Source organism: Vidua chalybeata, chromosome 6 (assembly GCF_026979565.1).
Source record: "Vidua chalybeata isolate OUT-0048 chromosome 6, bVidCha1 merged haplotype, whole genome shotgun sequence".
Lineage (NCBI taxonomy): Eukaryota > Metazoa > Chordata > Aves > Passeriformes > Viduidae > Vidua > Vidua chalybeata.
The window spans coordinates 26,973,304-26,999,262 of record NC_071535.1 but is presented as its reverse complement, the minus strand read 5'-3'; the positions used below and the strand labels follow the sequence as shown (position 1 = coordinate 26,999,262).

Genomic DNA, 25,959 nt, shown 5'->3' with positions numbered 1-25,959 from the left:
GAGATGAAGGACTTTTCATATCAACAGGGCTGATTTTCATTCTCTGCCCATTGCTAGTGAATACAGTAAATGATGATGTGGGGATTCCTCCTATAGTCTTAGTTTTTGTTTTCCTTTTGTTGATTTTTTTTTTAAGCTTCCTTAACAGAAATATTTTTAAAAGACCAGAAATAACCCCTAAAGATCAAAGCCCTGAAATTCATTCTGTTATTTTGAATGTGAGGAAAAGGATGAGAAACACAACAAGGACATTAAAAAAAATTTGACACATTCCTGTTTAGGAAAGATCTTAGAAGAAGCAGGTTGTGAATGAGAAATTCATATGTCTCAGTTGTCTTTATACTAGGCTGTACTGGATTAAACAGCACTTCTGGTGGGAGAAAATATGTGGATATATAGTTATGAAGGTTCCAAACACTATCTTTGATCACTACATTTCAAACTGTGACCCAGGCCAATTAAGGAGATCTTTTTGATCTGACAGTAGATAGCTTTGTGATAGAGCTGCATTTTTGTAGGAGAATAAGTAGACATGGAAGAAAATTGGTATAATTATCAGATCATTTCCCTAAGAGCTTTCAGTTAACTATTGAACAGAAACATAAGGAAACCTACAAGTTGCTTTGTTTTTTAAGGCATGGTTATTGGCGTGTTTTTTAAAGTTTCATCACCTGTGCTTTACGTCCTTAGGAGTTCAGAGATATGCCTGATGAGTAAGTGAGTAGCACAGGATAAACAATTCATACCCATTTCTCTTTTTGTACCCACATTTTACCCATTTTGGACCCATTGACTTATGCTGGTAAAATTCAATATCCATGAACAGGTTACAGATTACTTCCACTAGTGCACAGGATTTTATATGTCAGTTTCTGTGCCCCTAGTACCAATACCTCAAAAAATTAAGTCAGCTGTAAAGTAGTTCCAGTCCAATTCCAGCCCAAGTTGCTGCAGCTAAGCTTTTAATATCAGCATTCTCCTTACATTGATTCTTAGTTATATACAGTAAGACACAATAATTATTTTCTTATCCAAGCATCCTGCATGTGCTTTTCCTAACAGTTCTGTGTTTAAGGTTATATTTTTGTACTGTAAAACATTAGCTCTTTGGGGCTTTGCTGTCTGTAAAATTTCTGTGTAAACACTGGTCTCAGTGGACAGAGGTAACTTCTTAAGATGATTAAATATTGTGTGTCAGTCTGCATCAAAGCAAGAATGTACTCTACCCATTTTTTCATACAGAGCCAGCCTTTAGATCAACAGGCCAGATTATCTTTGTAAAGAAATGCCATTCTACAGATGTCAGTAAGGCCTCACCAGTTTGGGCCAGCATGCAATTGGGCTCAAACACTAGCACTGATTATAGGAGTTTAGCTAAACTGAGTCTACAGAAATTTAAAGTTTTGTACAAGGTTCTTAGCTGGTTTGACTTTTTAAGGTAAGACCCAGACCCAGATCTAGTGGCAGTTCTCTTCTGTTTATTTAGGAAGCAGCAAGCTGCAGATCAAGAGAGTACAAAGACCTGATAGATCTTTAGCTTGTATTTCAGTGAGAAGCACCATTGAGATTGCCTCTTGCAAGCTAATTTATAGGGAGCATTTATAGGACAGTTATTTTGATAGAGAAATGTTATCTGCTTACAACATGTTCTCAAAGTAAGTGGTGTGCTGCACTGACAACGTCAGCAGTTATTTTGGGGGAGAAACATTTGTCTATGCCATTTTTGCAGTAACATTTCACATACAAAAACTATTCTATGTCCCAGTTCCTACTCTGGCCCTGATGATAGAAGGAATAGCCTGGGGCTGCTGAATCTTTTGCTAATGATTCCCAAGAGTTTCACAGTGGAGGACCAGCGTCACTGACAGACATTTTAAATATTGTCAGGCCCCAATGAAGATTCAGGCCTCACTGTACATATGAAATAAAAGACATCTTCACCTCAGAATTAACAGTAAACAGAAAATTCAGACAAAGGCTACAAAGCAGATCAGAGAGTAACGCAGTCCATGCTGATAAGATGCTCAGTAGTTTAACTCCAATGTCTACATATTAGTGGTCTCCCAACTCTATTGAGCTAACTCTATTGGTTGTGCAAAGAAAGCCAAGAGGAAACCAGGAGCTGCTCTGCATTTGCACTTCTGTATGGATCATGGCTCCAAGCTAGCCTGCACTTCCTGGCCAAGGGGTGACCCACAGACAAGGAACATGCACCTAGAGGAAAGGATTCTGTCTCAGCACTGGAATGAAAGGGAGCACACAGCTGGAAAGGAGCTGGCCTTCTCTATTTCATATCAACTCAGGGGTTCTTTCCTCATTGGGAAACTTAGACAAAAAACCAAAGCTAGAATCCAGCCCCATCTCACAGGCAGGGCCGGTAAGGTTGCCCAATGGTTAGCATTACTTGTACTTTAATAGGAAAGCAGTAAGCAATGTTTTGACAAAAACAATTCATTACTGGCCACAGAAGTTATATGCAAATATACTTGCAAGTTATCTGAAGCGGGTAACCTTAGGAAGCAGGCTTAAGACTGACATTTGGAGATAAATTGTGCCCTCCATAACAATATTGTACCCCACCAATGTATAAAATTCAACCAGTAGGTGCTTGTGCATGTAAATGTGGGCAGAAATTAACCCAAACGCACATTTCAGAGACTTCCTCCCATGGTGTTAGGCAAGAAAGATGAGATCTTTGTGTTCAGTGTCTGGTGCCTCATGTATACTTTAGCAGAACTATGCTGTAGCAACAGAATATCCTGTTTTAAATAATAAAGATAATAAAGATAATGAAGACTTCAAGATTGTAGGGCCATCTGCTTTTCTTCTGTACCTTGGTAAACAGTTGTGGTAGATACTGATACGCTGGTGTCTCCTAAAATGGTTAGAAGATGCCACCATCAAACCATTCTCAGCTGTAAAATGATGCAGTTTTGTGTCTCCTATAAGCTAAATATCTGAGTCCTTACTGCCTTCCAGTATTAACCTGTACCTAACTGCACCTAAGGTGATGTTGTGCTCTGACACAGCAGTTTTAGACATCCCAGATGGCTGCTTTAGTTGTGCAGCAGAATTTGAAAGGTAGAGAGAGTTTGTGTCATTATCAGCTGTATTCTGTAAATCATAGTTGACAAGGGACATAGTAGGGACATTCCAAAATAGGAAGATTTTAAAACACCACCACCATTACCACACATCTGCATTCATTGTTTTTAATGAAAAGGTAGCTCATTTGAATTGTACCATGAGGTACATTACATATTAAGCTTAAAAAAAGAGAAAATGGCACCCTCGGTCAGTATGTCATTAATGTGGTGGTGCTGACTCTGCATTAGCTCCAGGCTTGTTTCCCTCCCCACTCTGCTTCTGTAGCCAAATTAATCAGCTTTTGGACTGCCAGGAGCCAACACAGTGCTGGTGTATGCTGACACTTCTTGGCTTAGCTCAGTGATGCTTTATGCTGTCAAGAGTAAGCACAAATCACGCATGAGAACTAAAAGCAAGCATAATAATTAATATTAAAGGGTAGTCCTACCAGTACAAGTTGTGGTTTATAAAAAACATAGAATAGCAGGATAAAAAATAATGCAAAACTAATCTATCTTGTACTACTGATCTGAAATATGCAGTTGCATCAGAGAAGGATTCTCTTTCTTATGGCCTTAGTTATAAATAAGACTGACATTTTAAATACTAGAATTAATTTCATTAGTATAAATTATTTCAATAGAAATGACAGTTTCAGTATCACTTCACAGTGACGCTGCTTGGTTTCCTTTCAGATAGCCTCTATTGGTAGAGCTATCTGCCCCCATCAATTTAAGACTAAACCTGATTGGTAAAATATTTTGTTCCTCAGGGCCTTTTATGTCAGATGTAGAGCATTTCTGGGACTGTAGCAACACCTGTCCCAGCATTCCTTTGAAAGAGCTTCCCTTCTCTCCCCTGTCCCATACTACTAACACCAACTCTCTGTTTGGTGCAGTTTTCACAGAAGGTTAAAGGACTTTTAAGGAAACACATTTTGGTCTCCAGAGTGCCTTAAATAAATTTCCAAAATTACAGCTTACAGGGAAAAAATGGTTCATTGTGTTTTCCATCTTTCAAACAGGCCTCTCCCACCTCATCCTTCAGATGACAGACATAGCCTACACATAAACTTCTCCTACTAAGATCAAGTAGAACAGATAGCAGGGAGCTGGGAGTGCCCCCTGCACCTTGCAGACACTCCCAGTTCACTTGTCCTCTGCTCCTGCTTTCCCTCCTCTCCCAGCAGGATCCCCTTTAGGCAGCTCACACAGTACCTTCATTTAGGTGATGGGGGCAGCAAGGCTGGGTCTGATAGGCAAGTGCAAGTGCAAACACTTCTCAAAAAACCTCTAAACCATTCAATACCACTTCTGAAAAGTGGCCTCCTTTTTTTTCTCCCCAGAAATTATGCCACGTCTAAATCCATTTTGCAGTAAATTCAAAATTTTCCTTGACAGTCTTCAGTCTTGTTTCCTTTCTTTCTCCCATTTTCACTCCAAACTAAACTTTACATGCAAAATTACTTCAAATTCCAGGAAATTCCAGTATTTAAAATCAAGATTTTGCTATCAAAACATTTGGCTCTTATTTAAATTGTGCTTAAGTGTTGCTTTCAGAGCCATGGAATCAAAATGTTCTTTGTAGGATAACCTTAAGCTCAGCCTTACATCCAAGTTCAGATCACACCAGAAGATGTCTGAAGAAAACAGTAAATGGTGGACCTACAGGAAAAAAAATGGCTAACACATTTTTGTATGTTTCAATACTTAAACAGTTCTACAAACTCCAGCTTGAAAACCAAAAAATTACAGTGACTGATCAGATACTAAAATTAAAAAGAAGAAATAAATCTCATTACCACCCTTTCATGAATGTATCCCATCTGGTTTTGAGTCTAATCTACTTTGAAGAAATGGAGTAATGTGATTTTAGACCAGAAACAAACCAGGGAAAAAAGCTTCCCTACGCTTACCTTATATAAACATTTTACCATGTAGTGATAAACAGTCAATTTTCTCAAGTTTACAAATAATATCAAATTGTTATTAAATTTTTTGAGCTTTCCTGGGATTATTTTGTTTTCAGGATTCTGTCTTACTTGGTACAATGTTTACCTTGGTACAATGTTAATTACTGAGAACTTATTCACCAGTTTTAGTGGTCTAGTTAGTAGAATAGGAGCCAACTGACAGTTCAGCTAAGACACAGGATAATCTTGGATTTCAAAATGGGAAAAGTGTAAGACCTTGACTGCTCCACAAACATTATTTTGCCAAGGAACAACTCTGTTATCAAAGCAAATTTATTGGCCTTGCTGTAGCTGTGAAGAAATTCAGAAGCTCTGAGTTCTAGACAGCATTTGCTACCAGCTGCTATTAGGACTTCTTAACCAGAGAACCTGCACAGCCAGAATCTGATTTGCATGACAGTGGTGCATGTGGCCCCAGTAACTGGACCCTCTTTTGTGGGTTTGGGATGGGGAGGCATAAACAGGGGCACAGCAATATTCACTCTTCACAGAATGTTTTTTTCTGGCACCTCCATGATTTGTTTCCAGTGCCTCTCTCTCCCCAAAAGAACAAGAAGCACATTTACTTGTACTGATATTTAAAAATCAGTTCCCAACTCAGGCCTACTTTGTGCAGACTGTGTTATCAGCAGCTTCCATTTCTTCTTAACTGGGGAGTAAGAACAAGCTATAATTAAGGGCTGAAGGTATTTATTCTTTCTTCCCTGCCCTGAAGGGACTGAGCTGTTGCCAGCAATTACAGGCAGCTGGCAGTTCCCTGGGATGACAGTAACCAGGAACCAGTAAGTGCACTCTGGTCCCATCTACCCGCCCTAGAAAAACTCTTCTGCCACTGAACAGTGACACTTCCCAACTCTGCCTTTCCTCTGGCCTCTGAACACCCACCAAGGAATGGTCTTTTCCAAAGGCTACCCACCCATTTAGGTCAAAATCCTAATCTAAGAAAAGTGGTGAGAATTTTGCCATTCAATTCACTCCTTACAAGCAATTTCAAAATCTGGAGATGTAAACATGCAAAGCATGTACACACAGGTGTTGCAACCATCACTGAAAAGGCAATGGAAACCAGGGCATGTGGCTGCTCTTGCAGTTGATAAGTTACATCATTGCTAACTTGTCCTCCTACTTTGCATAATATATAAAATTTTCCTTCTGTGTGTGTGTAAAAAGGAGTGCTTTCTGATGAAGTTTCCATCATTGCAGCAGCTGTTTTCATGCTTTACTTGGAGACTGTACAGAATGTGATCCTGTTGTGGCAGCTTTGTATGTTTTAGTAACAGGTAGAGAGCATTGTACGCAAGTAACTGTGTTACTTTTTAAAGTAATGTTGTTAACTTGTCTCATCCTGTGCTGCTGCTACTAAGTGTTTCACTTTGATTTACATGGGTGGTTGCCAGTTTCTTCCTAAATAATAGGCAGTACAAAATAGAACAAGAAAATCTCATGTAATAGAAAATTGTGTGAACTTTACAAATCAGAGCAGTTTAATTTCTAAAATATTCTTTAGGATTCTAATCAACTATTAAGTTATGATATTTCACACAGGCTGTTTTGAAGCAATGAATCAACAAGGTGACTGATTTAATTATTATTTTCTCTTCCTTCTTTTACTACCCTGGCCTGTGTCTCTTGTTCTGCTTCCCCATTCCTTCATTTCTGCCCTGTCCTAATCCTTCAGCATTTGTTTGATTTGAAAAGTCTCCCTAGAATGTTGTTGCTTCCTCAGCAGCCTTTGCATTTGCTCCTTTCCTGCTACTTTTTCCTCTGAGCTGCCCCATGTCCACAACCATCTCTGCTGGTTCACTGGAGCATGTTGCCCTCTAGCACCTGTACCCAGCAGAGGTCACTCAGCAAGTCATGGCTGGGTGTTGGCTACCTGAACATAAGGAACACAACCAGAAATGAACTCTAACAGCAAGTTGCACACACTTCTAGTTATGGGATGTTAGCAAGAAGAGGAACTGGACTTTAGATACTTGCATATCTGCCTAAGTCCTTCCACTTACTAGAAATACACAGCTACAAAAAACAAAACAAAACAAGTTAAAAAAAAAATTCAGTTGTTTTGGGGGAATTCCTAGGTACAGCTTCACAAACCTAGAGGGTCAGGAGAGAACCCCCGATTGTTAATATATTCATTGCCTCCTGAAGGAGGAAATTATGGCATTGAAAGCCATTCCTTTAGGTAACGTCCAGAACAAGCCAGTGACAAATATAGTTTCAAATTCTGGCCACCAAATGTAAAGTTGATCCAGCCAAGATGTACCACAGCCTGGAACAGCTGGTTTCCACAGGCAGTAACTGCTGCTGCAGTCTCTCTGCTCTAGAACCAGTACATTCAACAGCAATTTCTCTTCTGTATTGGCCAGGAAAATCTCCAGAAGTCTTTAGGAATGACTTCTGCTTATCCTAAATCATTGCAGTTCATGGTTCTGGATGTTGTTGGAAGTGCAGAGAAAGAGCAGGACATTGTGTGGATAAATACATGTGTGTTGACAGGCTTCAGCAACTGCTGCTCTGAAGGATCTCATGGAGGGACATGCTTACATTATGGCCCAGACCAATGTGAAGAGCAGCTCACTTCCATTATCATTTGAATTTTTCCACAAAGTCTGGTAGTACTTGACTAGCAACAGTCTCAGCACAGATCTGGGCCACCATCAGTGACTGAGCAATGCACACATACACACACAGAGCTCAGTGCTCCTGAGCAGCTGTAGCTGCATGGACCAGTGGCATCCCAGAACAGGTGCCTGTGTGAGGAGCAGGTGGCCACAGAAACCTATTGGAAAGGTAGGAAACTGAAATTCAGCAAAAATTCACTCATAGCTTCCCCAGGTGCAGCTGCCCTCACACAGAGAAAACTGCTTTGGTGGTTCACACCATGCCCACTGACTGTCTCCTCCCTGTACCTAGAAGGGGACAGGAAACTCTGTGGGACAATCAGGATAGAAGACTGCATGACTTTCAGCCCCAAGGGTCTGCATGTATCTACATTCACTGTATGGTGTGTAGAGGGTGCCTAGAGCTACGCTCCAAGTGGTTGTGGCTCCAACTCAAGACCACTCATTCTTGAGACTCTCCCTCCAACCAGGTTAAGAATTCTCAATCTATGAAAATAAATTATAACCAGATTTGTTGGTTTCAAAAGGGAACTAGGAGGAATGGACTAAAAATAAGCCCATCTACCCTCCCACCCTCCCCCTGGCCACATTATGTGGCCTGGCAGCTGAATACCAGCTTGCCTTGTGCCTCATATTGGAGGGGAAAATATATTCACTTGTATTGCCTTCTTCTATTTCCCCTCTTCATCCCATCCTTGATTATTTAATAAATACAGTTGAAGAAGTACCTGATTTTTTCTTAAAAGCAAATGATTTTATTCCCCTAACTGAATTTCAGGTTAATTTGGTGGCAGCAGCTTGAACCAGTTGTCCTTGTAGTTCCCATAAAACATGCGTACATCTGTGACAATTTTTTTCTTAGTGTTTGACATGAATTTTACATGAGGGAAGATGAGGTTAAGACCATTTGCCTTCATAATGATAGGTTGTATTTTCAAATTGCATAATATTACTATTTTTAGATATAAATCAAAATTGTTTCCAGAATCCCTGAGGCCTTTCTTCATACTTCCACTGAAAATGTGTCTCATACAAAACCTTCTTTTTTCATGGAAAAGAACACAGAGAGCTGATGCAGTGGGAAGAAAAAAAATGCTTACAAAAAAACCATAAACAAAATCGTCCCTAGAGAAGGTTATAATAAGAAAAAAGTTCCCACTAGTATCAACAGGGATTCTCAGTAATTCTGTACTGGCAGTGAGATAGTTCACATAAATGTCAATACATTAATATTAACAGTAGTTAAAAAAATGCTTTTTTTAGGGTACACAATTGCAGATTATAAAGCTGTAGCTTAGAATGGGACTTTATCAATTTTTGTCATTAATAAATTTAGCTCCTTACCAGCAACTTTTACAGATTTTCTTCATCTGCAAACCTCTTTATATACACAGTTTTTCTGTGCAATAAGTAGGCAAACTGGCACAGGCACTAATGTGCACACAGACAGCAGGCTCTGCTCTGGCTGCTCCTCATCCTCACAACTTGTTTCCTCCTGAATGTGCCACCATTAAGCAGTTGGAATGCAAGCACAGAGGAAGGGGATTTGATGCCACGTTCCTCCTTGTAGAATCAGATTTTGCACTTCAGATAAACAAGAGTATGGAAGTGACATAGGACCATAGACCAAAACAGGTATTTGCCTGCAGAGTGTGAATTTGGGTTAACGTACCACAGGATACTGCAGGAGGTTTCAGAAGCCTGCTTTTGCACTGACCTGTTTCTCAGACAATATCTTCAGCCCTACTTTTGCTATATTTAGATGTAACTTCCCCTTTCTTTGTTATATGCAATAAACCACTTATTCTCCAGAGAATCCAGAGAATATTTTAGGAAAGAAAAAAAAAAAAAGCTTCAAAAATCCACAGCTGCATATCAAAATCAAAGTAAGAACCACACATTTTGGATAAGTTGGTGGTGTAGCACTGACATCTTTAGGGTTTCCTTGCACAGATAGCATCATGTATCAAATGCAGCTGGCTTATTTCATTTTGCATAATCAACTTTCAATATTCATTACTTTAAATATGAGGCAGGTAGAGCATGCCATGTGTGGCCAAATATGCTTTTTAATTTTTATGTCTTTGAATCTATAGCCCACTGTCATTAAACAGCTTGAACTGCTTGCTACATACTTCAGCTAATTGAATGGGAATCCTCTGTGAAATGTCATCTACAGCAACAGCTCCAGGGTTGCTCCTGCTTGAGTGCCATGGACAAATCTGAGCTCTCCCTTTGACACTCGGCTGCAGAAAAGTCAGTTTATTAGCCAGTTTTTAGGATTAGAGGTTCTCATATGTAAAAAGCAGTATCTAGGAACACCCACAGGATCAGGGCTGGCTAAGCAATGCTACTTTGAAGACAGAATGGAATGACTCTTCTAGTGGTTTTTGACACCACGGTGCAGAGAAGCAGACAAGTAATCCACCTTGCTGTATGTTCTTCCTCAACAAAGTGTTAATTGTCTAAGGTTTTCCCCCCTTGCTTTCTTGCCTAGTCTGAAGTATCACTGGCTAGGTTTTTCACTGGCAGGAAGCACAAGTGGTTTATTAGTAGACTAGTACTGGTCAAGAAACACCACGTTTTTCTTGGAAACTGTTTCTGACTTACTGTCTACTGATAAGAGAATTATATTTCAGGAACCTGAAAACAAAGCATATATAGCTAGTGTTCACTAGGGATAAAGCTTTAGAGGAGACTGTCACAGTGACCCCTCATATGTTGTTATTGTCACAGATACATCCCACTGTATTAAAATCAAAGCTATATTGAACTGCTGCTGAATTTTCCACCTGATTCCCTATTAAGGAGCATTACTGTCACTTCTGATATACCAGCAAATGATCCTAGATCCCTCCACCACTCCTGCAATTGCAACAATTCACTTTGATACTGCTACAGCAGTCTTGAGGGGAAAAAATCTCTTTGGAAATTTCAATTAGTAACTGACATCCATTAATAGAAAAATCTGCTATGCTTCCTATGCATTTGATAATCCTATTTTATGGCAATATGTGTATCACTGGACTGATATCTCTGTCAGTCACCTGAAGGTGACTTCTGCACCTTGGAACATACCATGTCAGTCTCAGACTTATTCTAGTCTAAGCAATACTAACAGAAAAGCTGGTATTTCAGCTGCAGTGCTACAGACTTGTATCCAGTGAGAATCCACCACATCCCAGCTGTGATATGCTTTTGCACAGTTTTGATCAATTCTGGTTTGTTGCAGTCAACAGAAAGTTGTCTGCAAATAATTTTTGCATAGCACTTAAATAGTACATTCCATGATGTACTCATACGTGTATATATGCAATTGAGGTTAGACATAGACAGGATCTTTTGTCACACAAACCCATTAAACTTCTTGTATAAACAGTGGAAACATACAAAGTAAACATGCATGCAGGCCACATGCTTCATCGCAAAGACAATTAACTGGAAAAAAAGTATTGGTTCTTGTAAAGAAATGGCATGAAAAAACAATCAGAAAGGACACAAGAGACACAGGAAGGAGGAGTGCTGAAAGTGGGGCTCTGGTTTATGGCTAAACATATGTTTGGCTCTTTTTGCTTGGCGAAACATGGGAGCTTGCATGTCAAGCAATGCCTAAAAAGGACAAGTGGAATTAAAACCAGAACTGCTCTGTGGTCTTGCTTATTTCTTCAGGAAAAAAGAGAATTATGCAAGTTCCTTGTAAGACTGCATCACAAACACCTGATATCTAAAGGCCAAAATCTTTTCATAATTGAAACAAGGTAGAATCTGTAAGATTCTTTTATACCATTTTAAATGAGTAGTATCATTCATGTGATCTATCTCATTGTTTTCTGTGTACATAAGAGAGCAGAACTCAGGGCATGGGTATTTTTACTATGTGAATAAATGAATTATCTGGATAAATAAAGTTCACACATTTGTCCTAATTTACAGCTGACATTAAGAATTAACAGCAGTTTTCTTTATTGGAATAGTTTTTGCTTCTACAACTCAAAGATATGTTGAAAATGGTACTTTTCCACATGTGGCCACAAGAGTTGATCAAGAAATGTCAAATCACATAATTATGGCAGTTCTCAACAGCTCAGCTGTGAGTTACTGCAAGAAAACATTCTAAGAAATCTAGGACTAAGCTGCACTAAGCTTTAATTTTTGGCTTTTAACAGCTTTCCTTGGTGCTCTTGCAATTTGAGTATGCTTCTTAAAAGTTTTTGAGCACAGTAGGTTTTCAACAGATTGTCTTCTCAACATTAAAAAAATGTTGGTACATTGCTATACATGACAGAAAATAAAAAAGTAGCCACAAATACCTTTTGTAGCAACTAACTTCCTCAGCAATATATTTGGCCGTTTTGATAGCAAACATTACTTGACTTTCATTTAAATGTTTTAAGTTTCCTAAGAATCTATGATTTTCTAGAAGCAGCCTTGGGAAACAAAACAAAACAAAAAAACCCCACCAGTAAATTTGGAAGGGTAAAGCAACATGATAAAAAATATTAATGAGATAAAGATGAGTAATTGCCAAATCTAAGATAAGTCTCTTTTAACACAGCCAGCAACTACAGATTTGACTTCAATGAAGAGGTGGAACACAGGACTTCTGGTTCTCCATGGAAAGATGGAAGGCATCTCAACCATCTTCTCACAGTTCACACATTTCAGCATTTGGCACAAAATAGGCATTTACACATAAAAAAATCTCCCTGGTCCTACTTATTTACTCATTGTGCTACTCACAACAGAGGAAGATCTGCAATGTCAAGTCACAGACCTTGATGCAACCAACCCAAACATTTATTATTCGTTTCCTTGAGGCAGCATACAACAACTTTTTTCTGATACAAGTCCTTTGAGTTCCTCTGCTATTGGATAAAATAACTAAGACAAATATTAAGTGAAGAAAATTAGCTTTATTTATGTAAATTAGAAAAAAGAATTGTTAGAACTTTGGTCAAATTGTTAATTCTGTACAATTTACAATTATATTTACATACAAAACTTCTAATAAAATACAGTACATCACACTCTTCCTGAGTCACAGTGTGTTTCTCAGTTCTGTAAATATTTTTTTCTTCTTCCTTTTAAAGCAATTAGATTCAAGAAGGAAATAGTATCCTCAGTTTGACAGTGTTTGGTTTAGGTAATACTGTATTAAGAAAGAAGTCAGTACATTGTACTTAGAAAATACTTTGTAGCCATTGCAATTTTGATAGTTATTTCTCTATATTAAAATATGTTCCTTGCTAAAAATGTTAATTACACACTTCTTACTATGAGCTTGTTGCACTCTGTTTATAGACACGAGACAAGGTGACTTCAAATACTTCCATCTCTCACTGCAGAGATACAGAAATCACATTACATGTATACATCAGTGATCATTCAAAGATCAGGGAACATCCATCCAGATAGAGCAGAGGTCTGAATTGAGGCACGGTATGTTAAAATTGCTGTCCAGTCCTGGACAGGATATGTAAGCTATTGCCTGGCTCCCCTAATACAAACTTATCAAAGTACACATCCTGAAAAGTGAGACTGTGTCAAGCAGCAAGGCACCAAGCCTGTCAATCCTTACATATGCATGACAGTCCCACTCTGGAAAGAACCACAGTCCCCAGAGAGGTACTGTAGAGCTGTATTTCACAGCATTTGTTACATCTTGGCCAGCTCAAGATGTTATTAGGATTAAAGCTATCCATATTACCTTTATTGAGTTCAATTTTCTGAGATCAACAATAAACTGTTATAAGGCTTACAAGGATATTTAATCTGTTTAATGAATGATGCAGTGTGTTAAATTAGTAATTAGCATAGATTACAACCTGTAAGTAAATTTATGTCCCTGTTAAATTCAAAAATGAATTATAGTAACTTATTTGTGACAAGTATTGTTTAAGAAAACCAGTTAATTTTGCTTAATGGCTAAGTGTGGGCTGCTCCTAAATATATCTATGGTAAAGTTCACTCTATTTATTTTAATATAGGCGTGTGCATTTCTGATATTTTAGTCCAAAAAAAAAAAAAAAAAAGAAACAGATTTGATGACCTCTGATTTACTCATATTGTTTAGAGATATTTAAGAAGTCTTACACAAGGAGAAAGTTATCTAGAGACTTGCTTTCTGTGAAAAACGTTCTGTAATACTTCAGCACAAACTGAAATTACATGATATCAACTCATGACAATCCTTTGTGATAAGAAATTAAAAGGGACTTTTTTGCTGTTGATATCACAGTGCATAAAATGACAATATGGGGCTTTAAAGAAAATTGGTCTTTAGTTGAATACTTGAACTTTTCCCAGGATTTTTTGCATGCTTAGTAGTCTTCACTTTGATGCTTTCTTGATTGCCTTTAACAGCTGACTCAAGCCTGGCTTTCATAGTTGGAGAGGAGGCCATTAGTTTTTTAAAAACTGATGAGTACTGTGGACCAATCTGCATCAGAGTTTGCAAAGCAAACTCATGTAGATTTTTTGCCGAGATTGTAGCAGAAACCAGCGCATTTTCATCCAAAAGAAAGGAAATGAGGATGGGAAGAAAGCAGGCCACCAAGTGAGCACCTATAAACATTGAAAACAGAACTTAAATGCACATTTTTAAAAATAGTGTCAAATTCTAACTGGAAGTATTAGTCTAAGTTAACGTGTAATTCAAACTGTAAAGCTGCAAATGTTAGCTGAACTGTAGGGTAAAAATCCCAACATTCCTGCAAACAATTTTCTTGGCAATTAGTGTTGAGGACTGAATTCCTAGTGGTGATTTTGGTTTTAGTTTGTTATTTATGGCAACTTTGAGCATTTTTAACTTTGGGTTACAAATTTTTAGCTTTGGGTACAAGAAATGGAAGTAACTTACGGTGCTGGTCCTCAGCAGCAGCTGTCAGAGCTGTAACCACCTTTATGCCCTCCTGAATGACTTGAAGTTCAGCAGCATTTTCAGGTTTTGCTTTTTCTGTTTCCTGCAGTTTCCCCACAATGGATGGTGCTAAAGAGTGGATATAAGGGTATGACACAGTTTTGTTTGGATGCTGAAAGATGGAGTGCAGCAGCTGGTAGCATTTACACTGTACCTAAAGGGAAAATGAAATTTGCAGTTACAAAGCTTTATAGTTCAAAATACATCTCTAGGTGTTCTAAATCTAACAGCTTGTCAGATAAAATTTTTGGGAGGGCCTCACAACTTGAAAATTCATCAGGTTGTAGGCTGCTCATGTACAAAACTTTATAGGACCGTTATAACTTGTAATCAATTATTAATAGGAACCAGATAAGGCATTCTGTTTCTCTCCATCAAGTCTTATATCTTCTGACATTTTTGAGTTAAGGAAAAAATGCTATTTTTGTTTGAAGATTAGTATTATTTTGAAAATACTCTCTTCTTAGCAAAAGTGCAATAATACAAAAAAAGTGGTGCTTAAAATATAAGCAATATCTCTGTCAAACTGTAGGTACAATTTTTAAATGCCTTAAATGCTGCAGTGGCTTGCATCTATTTGGAAATCAACAGGATTGAAACTGCCAAGTTCCCACATAATTTCCAAACAGCTCAGATGCCTAAATACTTGGATGAAATTTGCAAATGCATGCTAATATTTCCTTGCAGTCATATTTGGCATTTTCAGTTTCCTGACGGTGAAATCTGCAGTTTACAATACTACAATATGTAGTGACACATAAAAAAAGTATTGTCTTTCAGTTATTTTTCAAGTAAATGGAATTTTAATTTTCTATTACTACACAAATATACACAGCAGAGATGCAAGAAAAGCAGCTTACACTGAATTCTAACAAATACGAAATCTAATGCATGTTATTTTCAGAGCCGAACTTTGAAAGTGAAAAAAAGCCATTTGTATAAATGCTTTTTTCCCCGATACATTTTTTTTTTTTGGTTAAGGACAGTAATATATGAACTGTGGCACTATAATCTAATGCCACTACATGAAAATATTTATGCTAGATCAGAACAAAACATTAATCTGGTTCAGTAAGCTGCATCCAGCAGTGGCCAGGAGCTGAAGTTTATGGGACAGTAAGAGTTTTGTAGTGGTACCTGCTCCAGCTCCCAAAGACTCACAGCTGAGGGATTTCCTGTGCAAAAGACAGTATGTGTGTTGAAGATAAAATGAACAAATAAAATTTGACAGGTGCCTGCAACACCACACAACTGTATTGTGTACTTAGCAATGTATAAAGTACTGAGTCTGATGCAGTAAAAAAAAACAGGAACACAGAATTGCATACAGAAGAATGATTAATTGCACTGGTGGACATGTTCTTGCTCACTTGTTCAAACTTCATTTTAAAATACAACAGGTATAGTCAGGAGAGAATTAACTTCTATCAACATACAGGACTAGGACACAAGTAAAATAAACTTAAAATAATATTAATTTAGTATGGTAGTGACATTCTATTAACTTCACCAGTACTTACAAGAGGATCTTTTGAGTCAAGTGTAGTTTTAAACTTCTCAATACAGCGCTTCTGAAGGCACTCTACAGTAGTAACTTCTGGGCTGGTAGACATAACAAATACTGTAATAGCAGTGAGAAGGCTGACTTCATCGAGTTCTTGGAGAAGGCCATCTACTATCAACAAAGTAAGAAAACTGTTAGATTTGCATTCAAAATTCTATGAGTTTAAGTGGTACAAAGAGGTGGAATAGAAACATCAATGTCTACGTTTCTTTAGGAACCTCAGTTTTCAAATACACGACATCCTCTGATACAGTGAGATGGACTTTACTGCAATAAAAGCCAAGGACAAAATGGGAATTGGGGGGTGATCATATGCATATTTAGAAATTATAGCATACTCCTATTCCATTATTTTTTTCTATAAAGTACAATAAATATTTTTGAAGAGCTGCTCTGACATATTAGAGTACAATCTATTTGAGAATAATATAAAATTTGCATTTAGAATATATATTATTTTGCTGTAAGTTTTAAACAATTTTGTAAAGAAAAGTTCCAACAATAATTTACAACGTAAGAAACAATGAAAATACTACAAACTCAGACAATTGAAGCAGCAGCACACAGTAAACTGATTTAAGACAAAAAAATTATTTTCTTGCACTACTGTTTTAATACCCTTTGCTTCACTAGAGACACTAACTCTTATTGGAGAACCTGCACGCAGTGGACAACTGTCTTTTACGCTCAGCTGTACACTGAAGCCATAGCTCCTGTTTATGCCTTCATACCATGGAACTACACCGTGGCACTACACAACACAGAAGTAAGTCTGCAAACCCACTGTCCTAGTTTCACTTGGGGTGCAGCTAATTTCTTCACAGTAGCTGTTGCAGTGCTGTGTTTTGGATTCAGAACGGCAATGGTGTTGATAACACACTGATGTTTTGGTTTTTGCTAAGCTGTGTTTATCCTAAGTCAAGGACTTTTCCCCTAGTCTCATGCTGTGCCAGTGAGAAGATAAGCAAATGAAACTGGGAGGGTGCATAGCTGGGATGGATTTCCCAGACTGAACAAAGGGCCCACTAAATAAACTGGGGGGAGTTACCTGGAAAGGCAGATGATCTTGGTTCAGGAAGGGGGGTCTGGCACTGGTCAGAAGGTGGTAAGCAACTGAACAGCGCATCACTTGTTTTTCTCTTTTTGTTATTATTATTGTAATTTACCATTATTACTTTATTTTACCTTAGTTTCCATTATTAAACTGTTCTTACCTCAACATACAAGTTTTATTTTGATTCTTCTCCCCACTCCACTAGGGTGTGGGGAAGAGGGAGTGGGGGTTGAGCAAGTGGCTGCGTGGTGCCTAATTTCCAGCTGGGCTTAAATCATGACACCCACGTTTATACTTCTATAGATGATGACTTCTCATATGGACAAGACTGCACTATAGTTTCAACAGTGCTTGGTAAGCAGCTAATTCTCTTGTGACTAAGAGAGAAGTCTTTTTTTAGATGTGCATGAATTCAATTTAAATAAAACCAAACAATGTTTCACACAAACATTTCTCATTTTTAACTCATAAACCCAATATTTGTGCCTACCTTGATCCCAACAGTCAAGCACTGTGACCAAAGCACTACGTAGAAGATCAGTCCAAGCATTCTGACTCTTCTCTGCTCGAGCCATTGGAGAAGACAAGAGTCCTTTAAGAGCTTGTAGAGATGCAGCAACTGTCAGAGGTAACGGACCATCTTGCAATTTCACAGCAGTTTCTTTAAGTACTCCAATAATTAGGTACAAAATAGTAGGAAGAACTGAAACACTTCCTGTAAAACAATGCAAATTAATTTCACAGACTTAAAAAAATGCAGGTACCTTTTGCATTAAAAAAAATGAGGCAGTTTTCTTGGATTCTCTTTTTTATGTATAATTTGTAATTTCTAAGCATATCTGTCAATAGAGGCACTGGTAATTTGAAGAAAAGATTTGAAATATCATGTGGCCTGCTATAGCAAACTGCTTAAGTAAACTTAAACCTCTTCCCCTTTAAAATAAGCTTTGTATATATTTTCCTTGATGATTTTACTACATTAAGTGTGGATTTATGTCATATTCAGAGAAAAGTAAGAACAGGAAGATCAGAACCACAGAGGAGGTGGTTCTCATGGAAGAGAAGACATGGAACTATACAAAGTATAGTAGTGTATACAGTATATACTAGTATATATACTGGTACATAGTAAATTCTTTGTGTATACTACTATATAGAAAGAAGAGTAGAAAACAAAGAATAAGCATCTAAGTATATTTTGCACATGAAGGCAATACAGTGAAGGAAATTAACAGGGGGTAATTTCAAAACTAGCAAGAGGAAATACTTCTATCACATGATGCATGGTTAGCTAAGGATGCCATTGCTCCAGGAAGTCACTGAAGTCAAGAATTTAGTAAGAGTAATAAGGACTTCACAATAAATATATGTATAAAACCATCTACAATTTGAATAGAAGCCTCTAAAAATATCTTGGAAAAGAGAAGACCTAAGAAGATAAGCAGATTGTTCCATATGCTAATAAAGAGATTTTCATCTCTGAGAATCTGACAGTTGAGCAGTCATAGTAAGAGACAACTAAAAATGTTTTAAAATTCACGGGAATAATGTGGCATAGCAGTTTCACTTATTTTTATGTCTTTGAATCTAACAGTAATACAGAATTCTGCATATATTTGAAGTAACCTAGAAACTGGCATACTTATGCGTTGCTCCTGTCCCAAGTTATGACTCTGCAAAGCACAGAGTTAAGCATATGGCTTAATATGCTTATCTCATTCCCTAAAAAGCAAAATGCTTATGTTTCTAAGATTTTAATATACTAATGTTCATGAGAGACCTGTTGAATAATGAAGGTCTCTGACTTATGCATAAGTATTTTCTGAAGCTGAGGACATCTATTTTTGAACAGCCAAATCTTTGAAAATTTACTGTTGGAATTCAGTAGGAAATGTAGGTCATGAACATCATTCACTTGACATTTTTTTTTAATGCAAACATATCATGACAGGTGCTTGAAGTAAGAGACATAGCAGTCACAGGACTGTAATTTCAGTTACCTGTTAAAGGGGGAAAAAAATTACTCAATTCCACAGAGGAATTCTCATCTCTTTGATTATGTGAGCCAACTTTAGGAGCTGCTCCTTTACTCAACTGACTGTATAAGTAAGCTTAAGGCTTAAGCTCCTCTTTTTAGTCACCTGAACAAAATGCTTAACTTCTCTACTGTAAACAGTCCCTGTATTCTGATCCTGAAAGCTGTTTGTTTGTGGAATAACATGGACAGCTAAAGACAAAAAACTACAGTGAGAAAAAAAAACACAGATTATTTTTCATACAAGATAGCATCATCTAGATTTGAGGATAACTATGTTTACTTCCTTTCACTTTAAACTGGTAAATAACAGGCTACAGATGGAAATGAGAAATTGCATCATCATGTTACAAGGACTGCAAGGGCTGCCAGCTATTCCATTTGGAACATCATATTCCCCATAGAAGAATCATTTAACAGAGAACAAATTTTTTCAAAAAAGAAGAAATTAGAAATTTTCAGGGTGGTAAATGCCAGAGATTTGCATAAGGTATAACAACAATACTTAAGGTGGGAACAGAGGAGTAGAGCAGAAATGGTTTGTATGTGTGGCTGTAATGTTACTGAAAGATTATATATATGAATATGATATTGAGGCTTGGTTTGGGGAACCATCCTCAAGTTTGGAGTGAATCCAAAATGAATCATGGGTAAAAGTCAACTAATCTGAGAATTCAACCGTAACTCCTTGCAGCCGTTTGTTAATGTTCAAATGATGGAAAGGTACCATCACACATTTCCCTTTTAAATTTAATTTATGTCTGCATTATAAATTCCAGAAAAGACAATTCAAGTAGCATATTATCATGTAGCTGTTGTATACTTCCCAGTAGAAAATGAATCTATTAATTGCACTGCTATAGGGAGGGAGAAAAAGAGAAACTACTCATTTAATTGCTTCAGTTTTGTAACTTGTTTTGCAATTTGACAGTCAAAAAAGAATTAGAAAAGGAAGTTGTCACAAGCAAATCAACAAAACTTTCTGCCAGACTTAGCCAGCTAAGAAAATTAGGTAATAACAGAGGAACAGAAGGGCCTAATACTCTTTCATTTATCTTTTCTTGTGATGAAATAGCATACCTTCAGGAGAACAGATTGCAGGAACATCAGAGAGAATAACTAATGCTGCTGCTACCAGTCTACTTCCATCTTCTGACAGCAACAGATGTTTTCCAGGTGGAACTGCAGGGCTACAAGTCAGTTTAGGGTTGAGCTGGGGAAGCTGTCTGACAAGAATACAAACACACAGCTCCAGTGTTGCAAAGACTAATGATTTCCCAGGCACCAGTCCCCCTGTGTCTTTGCCCTCTCCAAATTCTGGTAATGTTTCCTTTTCTGCAGCACCATCATCAACTGAAAGAAAAACAAGAAATATGGCAGAAGTCTGCAGGCTGTGACTTGTTTCCAAAAGGTTTACTTCTTAAGACTGTTTCAGCACCAAATTATAATCTTGACACACATATGTGTGCATGGGCATGTATTCAAAATTCTACTAGCAAACATCCATCCTTCTGAATAAGCAAACTATGCAGTGATTGTCAAAAGGCAAAGGGTGCACAATAGACTTTGACATACAAGATCCTGAGGCACCAAGCCAATATGACGTCACCTGATACAAGCATTTTGATTCTACTCCCAGTTTTTTTAATTTTAGAAAATGAATGTTAGGAAGTTATAATCAGACTAAGTATTGGAACCTGGCTTGTAACAGTTGTGTGTGCCAAGTCTGTCCATTGCTCAATTGCAGCTGACCCCAGCTTTTCACTAGGACTCCTCCCTCCCTGACGGCTCCCAGCTGCACTTTCTGTAGTTCTTCTCCTCACTTTCTGCCCTCTGTTCAGCACCTAAACCACCTGCTATCTATCATATCACCTGAATTTCTTATGTCAGGAACCTGGACTGTCTTAAGTAAACTACCATTAGAATCCAACTGTGAAAGACTTCAATTAACACACATCTCAGAAACCAGTTTTCCAAGAAAGAATTGCTTTAACCCTGATCACAGGTATTCAAACATCTCCCACAGTACCGTACCTTCTGCACTTCTCCGCTTTTCCTTCACGTGTTCCTGAGCTGCATAAAGAATCAAGCGAACCACTTCAAGGGCAGCAAGCTGAATATCGGGTGACTCTCTGGTCAGTATCAGTCGATGCAAAACATTCAGCAGCTCTACACCCAACTCCTACAATAAGGAAAACATCTAATATATTTTAATTTTAATGTAGGACTTTTTAGGAACTTGTTAAAGCCAACAGTATTACTCTGATTGATCTCACTAAGGAACACATGCAATTGATACAATCACAGGAGTTGGCTTTTTCTTCACCACCCAGCTCCTAGCTCCCAGTAACAGCAGTCCCTATCAGTTTTCCCAACAAAATAGTTACCACAGTTATTTAAGATATAGGGCATTAAAACAACTGAAAAAGCCAAAGTAATCTTTATCTTCTGGCTTCTTAACTCTTGCAGGTGGGGACACTACATTGTATCCCTCCTACACTACATGCATTTCCTTGGAGAGAACATCAACAACCAGCAGAACTTAGCCACATCCACAGGCTTTATCACTTTCACTGGGTCACACAATTGCATGGCATATGGGATAGTATAAACTTTAATTTGAAGAAAAAAAAGAAATTTCAGATTATTACTTCTTTTTAGGATCACTGTTGTGGTGTGGGTTTTTTTTGGTTTTGCCTTTTTTCATCTTTTAGTATCACTGCTTTCGTCCAGTCTTCTTTTACCAACTTTGATTTTTACAACAGATTTAATTCAATTATGCCTTCACAGAGAGACAGTAAGAGAACTCTCGTTTCTAGATATTTTGTCTTTACCTGGCTCTCATCCTATTAATCTAATTAGTCCTTCCTGACGAAATGTCCTCAAATTCTCTGCCCCTCACCTTACAGGTTCACCTTACACCTCACATTGTGTTCTTTTTTATCTCCTCCCTCTACAGCTTTGGATTTTGGTAATGCATATAATTTACCTACTACTTAAATGTTGAATATTCCTGGAAATACATGAGATTGTAGAGATACTGGTCAGACTAAGCCTTAATTCTGGGGGGCATCTGGTCGTTATGCATTACCTGATCACCACCTATTTTGGACCTTGGCCATGGAACATCGAAGAGTGCCTGCAGGGCATGTAAGCAGGCAATAATGTTCTCCATTGCTGCATCTGATCGAGGAGAGCACAGGAACTCCACACTAATTCCTGTAAGCATCAGAAAAAAACCCCATGTGTACTTGAAATTTTAAGAAGTAATTTTTTCCACTACTAAGTAACCTCACAGCAGGTTGAGCACCTATAGAAGTAGCATTTTAAGTATAACTGCCTACTAACATAAATAAAACCTCAGCAATTTGTGAATAAAACATGAGATCCAATGAACAGACAGGACAATTCATAATGAGTATATAGCAGAATATTTGCCTGGTAGTAGGTAATAGTGGGAAATGCTGAAAGTAATAGTAGTTCACAAACTCTAAGGCTGAGGCTTTATCTTCCCATTTAAAAAAATGCTAAAAATGCCAACTACCACAACTAGATAAGCAACAGTAAGTAAACTACATGAAGCCTAAGCTTGTAAATCCTAGAACAAATAAGAGCTATCTCTTTCCTCAGCTTCCAGGACTCCTCAAAATATTGGAGATAACCTTCATTTAAACTGCAATCTATATTCTCATCCCAGCTGTAATTCCAAAATGTGTGATAACTTGGGAAACCAATCAATGTCCACTAAACAACAGCTGTGCAACAGAAAAGCAGTTTTATATTCTTTCAGTTTCTCTGTAGGGAATGAAAATTAAAATGCTATTTTATTCAAAAGCAGAATAAACAAGCCATATGCCCACAGTCAAGTATGTGAAATTTGATGCACTAAGCAGTAGAGGAAGCAGAGGAAATGAGCAGCTTTTGTATCAGAAGTCCCACTTCTAACTGAGGGAGCAATGGAGTTTAAAAGGGAGCTGGTTCTCTGCAGAAAGACTGGGATTCAAAAGAAGACATACACAACAAAATCATACAAACCCATTCCAAAAAGGATTACAAAAGAAAGATACAAAAGAGAGGCCAAGAAAAAAACATAACCAGAAATGCCTAATTGTGTAAACTTAGAGAACCGGGACTGAATTCAACTACTTGATTAGTTCCTGCAGTAGTGGAGGCTTAACAGAGCTTCATATGAATGTAAGGAAACGCTTCTTTACTGTGTGGGTGACTGAGCACTGGCACAGGGTGCCCAGAGAGGTTGATTCTCCATCCACATAGATATTCAAAAGCTGTCTGGACATGGTCCTGGGCAGTCAGCTTTACGTCACCCTGCCTGAGCAGGAGGTGGACAAAATGATCTCTACAAGTCCCTTCCAACCTACAAACTATTGTGTGATGTAAAACTGCACTTCAGTGAAACCAATCCATACATTCTGTGACTATACTGGTACAAACACTGTAAAATCCATCCTCAAACTTGCATGTTTATGAGCAGAGCAATAAGCAGTTGTTTATGGCTTGTTTAGCTCACAGTGTTTTTTGTACCACATTTGAGGAAATGCTTTACAATTTTCTCACTAGGATTTAAATTTTTTCTCACTGTATGTTTTTCCAAAAGATGCAATATTGAATGATGCAGTTAAATTTGAATAATTAAAAATTTATTTGCTAACAGTGTGATCTACATTTTGAGTTACAGCATCTAGGCAGACTATGCACTCACTCACTAACCCAAGATAAGATGAAATCTGTCAGTATTCACATCCTCAGGAGATTTCACCAAGGGCCTGGTAGAAGAATCTTGACACATGGTAGTTGGGGTAACAGGTCTGGAGAGATTTGTAACTCCTTCATCTGGATCAACAACAATAAAACCTGTGCTAGTGAGCCATAAAGCTGCAGCATAAAGTATCAGTGCCCAGGAGTTGTAGTAATGAGGTCTGGCATTTTCAATTGTCTCTGCTGTATAAAATGTACCACCTACAAGAAAAGAAATTAGTTTTAAGGGCGTAATTTATTTTCAAGTACTGTATTTTCTCATTCTTAAAATGGGATTGTGTTATATGTATGACTTTTTTTTTAGTGTTCGGTATTAAAATTCAGGCCAATGAGGGCACTTTATTTAGATTTATTTGGACAGAATGCAATAGATTACCTATTTCTTTTTTCCAACATAAAAATAGCCAACAAATAAGAATACCAAACCACTCTTCACATGCATGGAACCTCTGTTCTCAAAAGCAGTCCTGATCTTTAAATAGGTCCATAAGTAGGCTAATTCTCTATACCATTTAATCTTACTATGATCTTAACATAAGTCAATTTGCTTACAAGGGACTTAAGAAAATATAGCTAATTTGCCTTTTTACCTTCAGCAGGTAGTTGTGATGCATATTCTGGAGGCAAAGTTAAGAGAGCAAAATCCTGAAGTGCAGCAAGCCAGAGCTTGCTCAGTGTTCCAAGATCTGCCTGTACCAAGTCCAGAAGACCACTGGCCGAAAATGTTATATCTCTGTAGCTTTCTTCAGAGGAGTTTACAATTTTTAAACTGTGCTTGTGTGTATCACTTTGATTTTTCTGCTTTTCAACTGCAACTATGTATACCTGTTGATATATTTGGATAGAGAGTTACAAATATTAACACTTGGAAAACTACTATAATCACTAGTATGACTGGCATGAGATTTCCTAGAATCTACTTCTGCTTCAAGTCCAGTAAGCATGGGTAAACAAACACTTTTTCTCTAAATGTTCTGAATCCTTTCCCCAGCTAGTCATGATGCAAGAATCCCCAAAAAGGGGAAAACTACTAAAATTCCTACCTGCAATTAAGTACCCTGCTCTTAAAAATTAATATATTGTTTGTCCAGTTTCTGCTTCCAACCATCAAACCCTGTTATAGCTACAAGACTGAAGAACTATCAAATAATATACCTATAATAATGGTTTGGAAACAACAGTTAACCCAATCCTAAATATTTTTTAAAATTAAATGCTACACGACACTTGAAACTGACTTCTCAAAATTATCTGTCACTTCATGTTAGCAGTAAAGAATGAAGAGTACAATCTTGCATACTTTGCAAACTCTGGGTGTTACCATCTATAGATTAATTTCAGTGTTAATTTCCCTAGATACCTCTCTGATTATCAAAAAGATAGAACTGAAAAAGTTTCAGACAAACAGCTCTCTGTAGTTTCTCCAAAATGCCCCTGGAGGGAAGCTCTTCTCAACTATAAAGGACACATTTAGATTCAATGAATCTCAAGTCAGCCTTGCTGAATACTAGTCCCCCGCAATTATGATTTCTGCATCTTTTTCATGTTTGCTGGCTGTAGTGGGTTGTCCCAGACAAGCAACTAAACCCACACCAAGCCCTTGTCTCACACTTCCCTGCAGCAACAGGATGGGGGAATTCCTTCAATTTCTGTGAACAAGAAACAGGTAAGATTCTAATGGAGAAGGAATTACCTAGGGCTTAAGTGAAATATTGTAAATTACAAGTCAAAAAAGCTTATAGGAAACTCTATAGTTTCCTTTGAAGAATTCTAGTGATCTTATTAATAGGCTAGAACAAACTACAGATCTTCACTTCTGACAGTTGAGTCTCACATCTAGTCTGAATTTTGTCCTGGCTTCTGACCAGTGAAAGGTTGTTACATGCTATTAAAAACCTTTTCTTCATGTAATGATTTTAAATTTATCA

General features: G+C 37.6%; 1 protein-coding gene across 1 annotated transcript in view; it reads right to left on the bottom strand.

Moving 5' to 3' along the window:
- Nucleotides 1-12,576: 12,576 nt before the first annotated feature.
- HEATR5A (HEAT repeat containing 5A) overlaps nt 12,577-25,959 on the bottom strand; it is a 55,214-nt gene continuing 41,831 nt past the window's right edge. Inside the window, exons 28-36 of the mRNA XM_053944917.1 lie at nt 24,622-24,856; nt 23,984-24,232; nt 22,347-22,474; nt 21,290-21,437; nt 20,336-20,608; nt 17,711-17,935; nt 16,123-16,277; nt 14,543-14,756; nt 12,577-14,247 (exon numbers count right to left, since the gene is read on the bottom strand). Coding sequence (XP_053800892.1) covers nt 13,946-14,247; nt 14,543-14,756; nt 16,123-16,277; nt 17,711-17,935; nt 20,336-20,608; nt 21,290-21,437; nt 22,347-22,474; nt 23,984-24,232; nt 24,622-24,856 — 1,929 coding nt within the window. The 3' untranslated portion in view covers nt 12,577-13,945. The remainder of the gene's footprint in view (nt 14,248-14,542; nt 14,757-16,122; nt 16,278-17,710; nt 17,936-20,335; nt 20,609-21,289; nt 21,438-22,346; nt 22,475-23,983; nt 24,233-24,621; nt 24,857-25,959) is intronic.